The 10814-nt window shown below is 36.4% G+C and overlaps 1 protein-coding gene across 2 annotated transcripts; it reads right to left on the bottom strand.

The window, feature by feature from the left end:
- Nucleotides 1–1086: 1086 nt before the first annotated feature.
- rab9b (RAB9B, member RAS oncogene family) lies at nt 1087–10551 on the bottom strand. Of its 2 annotated transcripts, none has more exons than XM_001339226.9 (2): nt 10490–10551; nt 1087–7237 (listed from the first exon to the last, which is right to left on the bottom strand). In XM_001339226.9, exon 2 carries the CDS (start codon nt 7201–7203, stop codon nt 6595–6597), a length of 609 nt encoding a protein of 202 aa, XP_001339262.1. In that variant the 5' UTR covers nt 7204–7237; nt 10490–10551; the 3' UTR covers nt 1087–6594. The 2 variants fall into 2 exon arrangements, with proteins under 2 accessions (XP_001339262.1, XP_009306079.1); XM_009307804.5 differs by having other exon boundaries at nt 1087–7269.
- Between the last annotated feature and the right edge of the window lie 263 nt (nt 10552–10814).

Genomic DNA, 10814 nt, shown 5'->3' on the forward strand with positions numbered 1-10814 from the left:
ATTGCTTGAGAGACAAAGTTTAAGCTCCTCTAGGCAAGCCAGGAGTAATTGTAAGTCATTTAAAACTTTTTGTTTTATTGGGAAAAAAACGCCTGAGTGTCATCTGCATGTAGATGAAAAGAAACTTAATATTTATTGAAAATGGAAGTCAGGGGGAGCATATACAGGAGCATATACAGGGTAAACAATACAAGGCTTGATCCCTGTGGAATTCCACAGTTCAGAGAAGTACTGGATGAGAATTAATCGCCAATGCGCACATTAAAACATCTATTTGTCATATAAGAACGGAACCACTCTAAAATTGTGCCACAAAGGCCCACAGTCTCTAGACAGTCAACAGGAACTTGTGGTCAATAAGGTCAAAAGCGGAACTTAAATCTAATAAGACTAATGCCATAGATTTTCCAGAAATATGTCGCTTGATACTCTTAAAAGTGAAATGTCTCATGGACCAAACTTAAAGTCAGATATGTTTGTTATTGGGCCAAAACAACTTTCTCAAGGATCTTTGAAATAAAGGAAGATTAGAAATAGGCCAAAAATTAGAGAAAGAGCCTGAATCGAGGTTTGGTTTTTTTAAGATTTGGTGACAACATTAAGACATGTATGCACAGAAGTATTCTAATACCTAGAAAATATTCAGTTCCTCACTAAAGACACATAGACTATTTAGAGCAGGGGTGTCAAACTCTATACCTGGAGGGCTCAAGCCCTGCACAGTTTAGTTCCAACCCTGCTCCAACACACTTACCTGTAGGTTTCAAACAAGCCTGAAGGACTCAATTAGTTTGATCAGGTGTTTTTAATTAGGGTTGGAACTAAACTGTGCAGAGCTGCAGCCCTTTTGGAATGGAGTTTGACACCTGTGATTTAGAGGATGATTTTCAGTAACTTTCTGGACTGTAGTCTGAAGACTTACTGTCTATGGAGTGAGGGAGCTCTCTGATTACACATAAAATATCTTAATTAATGTTTCAAAAACAAACAAAAACTCACAGGTTTGTTATGACATGACAGTAATAATAGCATAATTTTCATTTTTGGGTGAACTAACACTTTAACTCTGCAAGCATAGACCACACATGATGTGATTGCTGTTGCAGTTTCTTTATTGATTGCATTGGATTCTTGCGAACTAAATTTGCAAACAAAAAAAGCAGTCTTGACCTCCTTATTGCATTGGAGATGATGTGAAACAGTACACAGTTGTGGGCCAGCCATATTTAGAGATCATAACAACAACAACAACCTTGCTTTCAAAACACCATAGACGTTTAATCAGTTTCAAGAAATCTGTTCGCATCTCAGAAAATACAGAGGTACCAATCTTTCACAAGTCAAAAAGTGACAAAGTACATTCACTGCAGTAATGCCCTTAATTAACCACAATTCAATACTGTGGTCATGACTGGTCACACTGACAAATGAACAGAAGGAAATATGGTATTATTAATGGAATACAACACTTCTGTGAACTGTAACATAATAAATAGCAAAATCGCTCAAGTGGAAACAGATGAGGTTAAACCCATGAAAAAAATGTGCAGATTAAATTTCACTAAACTATGGAAAGGAAACATTCCAAAAAAAATTCCAAGGGACGTTTTTAATATTCATTATTAAATGTAAAATATAATTGATTTCATTGATGTTGAGGTGTAATAATCTGGGCATTTGCTTTGTGAGATTAACCTAAAGCTTATCAAGTTGACATTTTGACAGACTAAAAAAACTTTTTTTTAACACTGAAAAGTGCAGTTATGTAATTAAAACAGTTACTGATGTAACATCTTTCCATGGCCTTTATACAAATCAGATGTAACATTTCTTCACTGTAAACCCAGACGTTTGGTACCTTGATTTGCTAGAAAACACCATCAGTAAACTAATACAGATTTTTCCAACATTAGGAATGAATGATTTTGGATGATCAGCAGTTTGAGTAAAAGAAACACAGTGTTGCATCTTTTCCAATTTCACAGTGTACCAATAAACGTTGAAAACCGTACATGTATGTAGAAGATAAGTGCAAGATGTCCTCGTTGCAGTCTGTAGCATGATGATGTACTGGATCAGGTCCAATAAGCGTGACATTGTAAAGCCTACTACGGTAACACCCATGCTACTGTGACTTGTGTAGACATTAATAAGGTTTAGGTTTGGGCTATGTGCAGACATTATTAACTGTTGGTTGTGTTTAGGGATAGAGTATGTGTAGAAATTAATAACCGTTATGGTTGGGTTTAGGGTTAGGGTTGGTGTAGACATTAATAATAGTTATGGTTAGGTTTAGGGTTGGTGTAAACATTAATAATCGTTATGGTTAGGTTTAGGGTTGGGGTAGACATTAATTACTGTTATGATTGGGCTTAGAGTTGGGGTATGTGTAGACATTAATAACCATCATGGGTGGGGCAGGTGTAAACATTAATAACCGTTATGGTCAGGTTTAGGGTTGGTGTATTTGTAGACATTATTAACTGTTATAGTTGAGGTATGTGTAGACATATATAACTGTTATATTTGGGTTTAGGTTTAGTGTATGTATATACATTAATTAATGTTATGTTTGAGTTTAGGTATGTGTAGACATTAATAACTGTAATAGTTGGGGTATGTGTAGACATTAATAACTGTTATGGTTGGGCTTAGAGTTGGGCTATGTGTAGACATTAATAACCATTATGATTGGGGCAGGTGTAAACATTAATAACCGTTATGGTCAGGTTTAGGGTTGGGGTATGTGTAGACATAAATAACTATTATGGTTGGGTTTAGGTTTGGGGTATGTGCAGACATTAATAACTGTTTTGATTGGGTTTAGGTATATGTAGACATTAATAACTGTTATGGTTCGGTCCAAGGTTAGACATTAATAACTGATATGTTTGGATTTAGGGTTGGGGTAGGTGTAGACATTAATAACTGTTATGGTTCGGTCTAAGGTTAGACATTAATAACTGTTATGGTTGGGGTATATGTAGACATTAATAACTGATATGGTTGGGTTTAGGGTTTGGGTGGGTGTAAAAATTAATACTGTGATGATTGCGTTTAGGGCTGAGGTAGGTGTAGACGTTATCAACACACAATGTAATGGGTAATTTAAAAAATATTTGAAATAATTCTCGTTTCTAGCAACAAACAATCACACCCATGTTCATTACATATTGGACCTAAATCAGTACGTCATCGAACTGAAGGCTCCAGCGAGGACACACACAATAAGTGAACATGTCCAGACAATTTCCTGTGTTTTACATGTGTAGCAAACATACAAAAGCAGGCAAGGAAAGGTCTGTAAACAGAAATACGGCTACATGTTATGCATTAACGCAACTGTCAGTTCATAATATCAGATGCCCAATCCACAAATTTGGGTATGTGGTTGTAATAAGACCTATAGCATAAAATAAAGGCAGAGAAAACATTCATATTGAGGGAAAAGCACTAGGAAATAAGTTAATTTTATAAAATACATAAGTGAAAGTACCTATAAATGCACTCTATCAAGGATTTACAAGTGCCCTTTAAGCAGGGTCATAGGTCATTCAGTGCAAGATACTATAGGTACTGTGTGCTTTGGTTTCATATCAACACTGGACTGAAACTGAGGAAAAGATTTACATGAAATAATTAAATCAAACATTATTCTCAGGTTTGCTGTAAAATATAATAATAATAAAATTAAAAAGCATCAAATGTATACAAGTGTTTTCAATGTTTTACATGCTTTCAGACAATTAAATGTGCATGTGTCTATGCCATTTCTCAGAGAGGCCTTCATTCAGACACATGTGCTAACCTTTAAGCACACCAATACAAATATACACACACAGAAAGACAACCACTCCTCTGCTCAACACTACACCACAGCCTCCAGGTTAAACATGCAATTAAGACAAAACACAACCTAACAAATGAATCAAACTCATAATAGCAGTAGTAGTATCTTACAGTTACAAAAACTCCTTACATTATGAAATTTATATTAAAAAAAAATTACTTTGATACTACAATTAGAAGAAAGTACCTTTCTATCTAAAAAGAATGGTAGTGAAACATCAATAAAAGATTTGCTAGCTGTGTACACTAATGTGAGGTTATGTGTTTTTTTAAAACATGTACCGTAACGAAATGAATGAGATGAAGAAATTTGCATGTTTGCAAGTCCTTTTCATTAAAAAATATTTAAAAGGATGGTTTACCCAAAATTAAAACTGTCAATAACTTTTCACCCTAGTGTAAAGGTCTGCAGGTCAGCCTCAGGACCCGTCCTTGCGGCATGGGAATACATTTCCGAATAAAATGCAGTAGCGGCCGGTAACTCTGGTGTCATTTGAAAAGGAGTAGGCAGTTTAACAATTTAGCACTCCCGAGTCTCGAAGTTATTTCGGAACAGCACTGTCAAAAGGCATACAGAACCGAACTATACCGTACCATTTTTTCGGCACCCTTTCAAAAGAGTACCAAACACAAGAAAGGGTACCAAAAGGTGGAGCTACATGCGCAGCTGAGCGCTGATTGGTTACAGAGATAAGTCACGTGTTCCTGGAGCTAGCCAGAATAGAAACAAATAAGCCGCCATGTTTTAAATACACAGTCGAGACATCACATCGTAATACTATATGCAAATAATAATGAGCCATTGATGACCCAAGCTCAAACAAACCTTGTCGTTTTCTTGATGTACAGCCACAAAGCCAAGAAGAACAAAATCTGCCGTGTCCTGTTACCGTTTTACGAGGCTGTCTAAAAGTGCGAGCGGTTTTCGCTTTCTTGCGATCACATCTATATTGGATATAATGAACTTCTTGAGCTGATTATAATAACGTGTGTGCGAGTATTGAAGTGTCTCCGAAAACTAATCCTTTCAGAAAAGAAAGGAGAAACGCGAGAGTGAAGCACGAAAAAAGAAGAAGCCCTACAAAACACAAGGGCAAATTGTTTCAGCAACCTGAATCATAAACAAACTGACATGTTTATCTTCGCCTTTTGGACTATTATGAACTCGGAATGACAGAATTACCCTCTAACAGAAGTTACATGTGCACTGACTGTGGGCTATGTTGAGTGTTGTTTTTGAAATCAAATAAGGACTAAATGTCTGCTGTGTGTACTTTTTCTGTAATTGGTAACATATCAGAGACTGTAAAGGTCTGTATGTGTTTATATATGTTGCATTTATTTATTTAATATAATTGCAGACGTTACAGGAGGCTATTTCACACCGTCGTTGCTCTGCAGTTATAATCAATCATGTTTATATAAAGGTTAGTAATGAACATTTATACTTAAGTATTTATGTGTATAAAGCATCTGTTTTGTGGGAAGTGCTTCTTAATGATATGTGAATGACCTGTAGAGCTTTACTGTAGACATTTTTTCAAGCGAGAATGACGTCAACTTTCTGTCGTACACCACGCCCACCAAAAGGGTACCCTTGGTAGTGGAAACGCAAGCCTGATAAAGGTGACCCGTACTGTACTTTACCAGGGAATGGGCCACTAGTGTCATTCCAAACCACTAAGACCTTCATTCATCGTCAGAACAAAATATAAGAAAGATACGGTATCAAGAACATTGGTAAAACATTCCATGTGTCATCAGTGGGTCAACTGTAATTTTATAAAGCTACAAGCAATACCTTTGTGCGCAAAATAGAATAATTACTTTATTCAACAACAGTACAGGTCGACAGGACACATGGATTGTTTGGAACATGTTCTTGCTACAGTACATTTCTGGGCTTTAAACGTCTCCTTGCTTGTGAAAGATTAAAAATCTCTTAATTTGTGCTTCATAGGTTAGGAAGGGTGACTGAACTTTAATTTTTGGGTGAACTATCCCTCTAACTATTTTATGATAATATTTTGCTTATGTTCTTTTGTTTTCTTATTTTGAATTTGTTGTGAAATGTGCCCGAAACACGTTTCTGACAAACTTCGCCAAAATAATATCTTGAGCAAAATAAATAAAATATGCGTTATTGACTTAAGTACCATATGAATTACTGATATCAGTGGTCAGTAAGCAAATTTGGGGTTATGTAACTTAAAATATCAGACCAACAAGTACTATAATAGCCCAATACTAAGATGGTACAAAACAGCAAAATGTTAAGGCTAAATCTTTGTTCTATGTCAGGGATAGACAACTTCAGTCCTGGAGGGCCACTGTCCTGCTGAGGTTTGATCCGACACTAATCAAACACACCTGAACAAGCTAATCAGTGTCCTCAAGTCATATAGAAAGCTACAGGCTTGATTACAGTGCTTGATTAGATTGGAGGTAAACTCTACAGGACAGTGGCCCTCCTGGATCGAAGTTGTCCATCCTTGTTTTATTTGAGGCTGTCATAAAACACTTCTAAAAGCACCACATCACAAGCAAACAGACCTTAGACTGGGAAATTTCATAGAATATGTTATTCGTGCCAGACTTGAAGAGATAAATATGTATAAAATACCTTTACTTTTAGGTAACTCTGTTAGTAGCCCATAAGACACACACGTCTGATGCCTGTACCATAATTCTCCAGCACTGCAGCACGTCCATAATTACAAAGGCCAAGAGCAACTTAGAGGCACCTCAACAGCAGGACGAGCGGGTCACTTTACGGTTTCCATGGAGATCGATGGAACTGCTCAGCAAGGTGTGGTCAATGGGGTCCTCGCTAGCCAGAACCTCCCGAACAGCGGCTTCGAAAGCAGCCCCCACATTTGTGTCGTCCTTTGCACTGGTTTCAAAGTACGGACAGCAGCCATTTTCTTCACACCAGGCCCTGGCCTCATCCTCACCGACCTCACGCTCTTCCTTGTCTACCTTGTTTCCCAGCACTACAAAGGGGAAGCGCTCCGGGTCTCGTACATCTGAATAATACATGAACTCCTTTTTCCAGCAGCCCAGATTCTGGAAGCTCTGCAGGTCATCCACTGCGAACGTGAGCAGACAGCAATCTGCACCACGGTAAAAAGGTGTGCGCAGGCTCTTGAATCGCTCCTGGCCTGCCGTGTCCCAGATCTGTAGGGTGACCAGCCGACCATCGATTTCGAGGTCGCGGTTAAGGAATTCGACACCGATGGTATGGAAAGACTGCGAGTCGAAGCGGTCCGTCACATATCGGTTCATGAGGGAGCTTTTGCCCACGCCGCCATCCCCCAGAAGAATGACCTTCAGCAAGAGGCTCTTCCCACTCATAACGGCCCCTGGTACCACACGCGCTCAGTGTAGCCTGACAAACACATGCGGATACAAACATACAAACTACATAAAAGACAAATACAAACACAATGACAAAACAATGATTTTTCTGAGTTAAAAATAGTGATCGACAGAAATTAAAATTAAAAAGTATGATGAAATTTAAAAAGTCAATTGTAGATTAGTCCTTAACCCAAGGGTGTAGAATTAAAATTGAACGGCGGGGACGTGTCCCCACCAATCTCCACAGATTATTAAAATGTCCCCACCAATAATGTTATTGCTTCCAAAATAAAGTAATGCTTTGTTGAAATTTTCCAGTCAGGCTTACTGTGCAAGACTCAGGTGAGACATGGACATAAGCTACATTTCAGTGAAAAGTGTCAGTCAAAATTGAAATCAAGTTCACTACAAGTCCACCATAATAGTAACAATGAATATGCAGTTAATAAAAAATTGTTTTTTTTTTTGGCCTTCATGACGATTATAAAAAAACAACAATCGAGATAAAACGGATATTGTGTCATATGTCTCCCCCTTTCCAGAAGTCTGCATTCATTCCTTGCCAAAGTAAAACCATGTAAATTTACTTTTGCACCATAAGACATGCTTGACTTAATGTTGTTTTTATTACTAATTGTATTTGATTAATTTATTTATTAAAGTTTTTTTAAAAGTTCAAAATAGAACATGTGCTCTTCTGTTTGCATGCTCAGATAAGGAAAAGAACATAGACATGTAAAGTCATTTTTTTACCTTAAAGTGCATAATTGTACTTATATTATACTTGAAAAAAATGTGTTCAGATGCGGTGGTACAGTAAGTGATTATGCACAAATAAGCCCTCAGTAAACAGAAATCTTTATTACACTACCTTTTTGTCAGACATTCCTTTAACTTTACATTTTAAATGTGAAGTTACATTTAAATTTTACAATTAGGGCGGTGATATCAAAAGCAAATCTACCCCTTGCCATTCTAAACAGTGTGCAGTAGATAATGTACTGTTTATCAGGAGTGGGTCAAATGCTCCAGTGACTGACCCCGAGACTTTGGACAGGATATCACCTTCTCTGAGAGAACACAGGTTAGATAAACATATGACTGTCATATGCTTTCCAATATACATTCAACTTAATCTGATTTGAACATTTCGTGCTCCGTCACAAGCAATAATATTCTAGCTGGGTTAATATGCGTTTATGACAGAAATTAAACTAAGGTCAAATATACTGTTTATTGGCGCAGTAAATTCTGTCATCATTTACTCACGCACTACTTGTTTCAAACTCGTTTGAGATTTATTATTCAATTCAACACAAATGATGATATGCTGTAAAATGTTGGAAATGGGAAACTATTGATATCCACAATAGGAAAAAACAATACTATCAGGGTATACGCAGGAATCCTAACGGTAATTTCAATAGACTTTTAAAAGATCTTCTTGGAATATTTTTAAACCTCATCGCCACTTCAAGTTCTAATGGGTATCAAATCTTTAACTTAATAAACAGTTGTAGTTAAATAAATATGTTGCATGGTTGTACTCCATTGAACTCAAATAAGCTCAGAAGAAACAAAGCATGAAAGAATAAATTATGCAGTTATTTTCAGCAACAGACTTTAGCCACTGTTTAAACTCATCTTTCTCCAACCAGGAGTACGCAAGCTTAAAATTTCCCATGTTTCACTTTATGGTTTCACTACATGTGGAGAGCGTCATATCACCTTCTCACCCGGATGAAAAATGCCCCGGCTGGAACCAATCGCGTAGATTGAGCACACAGTTGTTATTATTAGGAAGAAAAAAAAATGTTTTTTGGAGTCAAACACTTTGGACAACACTTGAACAAAATTTAAGACTTTGTAAAATGTGATTAAGACTTTTTAATACCTTTTAAGGGCCTTAAATTTCCCATAATTGAGTTATCAACTTATAATACTTTTTAAGACCTCGCAAACACCCTGACTATAATGGTTGTCGGTTTCCTACATTTTTCAATATATCTTCTTTTTTTTTTTTTTTTTAACTCAGACTGATTTGAAAAGAGTATGAAGACAGAATGTTGGAGTGAACTATCCCTTTAAGAATAATCTGCCAGGCATCAAACTGATGTCACCAGAGATTGAAAACCATTCTTGATCATGATTAAAAAATAACCAAGACAAGCTATGTTTTTGTGGATTAACTGGCACAGATTATTTGCTCACCTCTAAAAAATGTCAGGGTACAATAACAAAGTAAAGAGTGTCAATTTTGATACCCTTTAAAAATCCAAAATCTCAAAGCATTGTGATAAGTTTCAGGTGCTGGCAAAATAATTTCCTTCAAAGATTTAGCAGTGTTACACTGAGAACAGCGTAAACGTAACGTAAATTTAATTTTTGCTAATGTGACCAAAACATAGTAACATAGTAACTCAAAATATCAATTACAAAACACAACACATACAAAAATGGTTTATATTAAACTGTGAAAAAAATAAAAATAGGAGAGCTGTCACTGGGTGGCCTTTTGAAATTTGAATTTGAAATTTGTATTTCAAATGTGCATTTTTAGTACCTAAAATTCAAGAAGTGGACTCTTTAGGTACAAATGTGTTCTTTTTGAAGTACCACCCAAGACTCATACAGCTCTTGTAGCTTTATTTCTGAGTGTGTCTAGCACCTGCTATATTTGTTAGCACTCCAAAAAAACTAATAATAATAATAATAATAATAAGGGATTTCCCTTTCTAATGTGAAACAATAAATTCTAACATTGTACCAATTTCGCCAGAAAAAAATGGTTACCAAATGGTCACAAACTGCTGTAGTACTGACAGCTTAGCTACTACACAATAAAGGCGGAATTCAATACGCTATTTTAACATGTAACAGTTACTTATTTTTATTTTAACGCATACAAAAGCAGGAAGCATATGATTTTTTTTGTCTCTGCGCATGCGCAAACATGCATGACAGCTCTGTTTTTAGCATACAAGTGCTCAAGCTAAGGCATATCTTACTTATATTAGACTGTATTCCACAAACTCAGCTCGCACTATAATGAATAAACATTTCAAATACTTTTGTTTTGCATTTGTTGTCATTTAACATGAGCAAATTCCCAGCCCCGTTAGCTCCATTTAGCTCAATGACTAGCAGTTTTTCATTGTTTATTAAATAAACTCCAGCACAGTTACGCAAACGTAAATCTACATCAAGAAATTCGTTGCTTTGGGGAAAATGTATTCTAGTGTTAAAGGACTTGAATCATGTAAAAAGGTCTATGAATTACCTCATATTGTACCGCGAGCAGTGCTGTTGGCAGCAGCAGCAAAGATTTAACGCGCTGCGAGTGAGGGAGGGAGAGAAAGAGAGCGATAGTGGAGTTTGTGTGAGATTGAGTGATTGAAGTGAATAGCACAAAAAACTGTCCGATTTGTTTTTATTACATACATTTTAGTTATGATTTTCATTTTATCGAATGGTCAAATAAATTGACCTATAATTGAAATCTTTTGGTGTTTAATTTTTTAGACTATGGATTTTCTCATCCAGAACTCAAGGTGGCAGTAGCCCACTGTTTTGCTTTTCCCATTGGCATTCCTCAAAGCAGGAAG

This window comes from Danio rerio, chromosome 14 (genome assembly GCF_049306965.1).
Source record: "Danio rerio strain Tuebingen ecotype United States chromosome 14, GRCz12tu, whole genome shotgun sequence".
Lineage (NCBI taxonomy): Eukaryota > Metazoa > Chordata > Actinopteri > Cypriniformes > Danionidae > Danio > Danio rerio.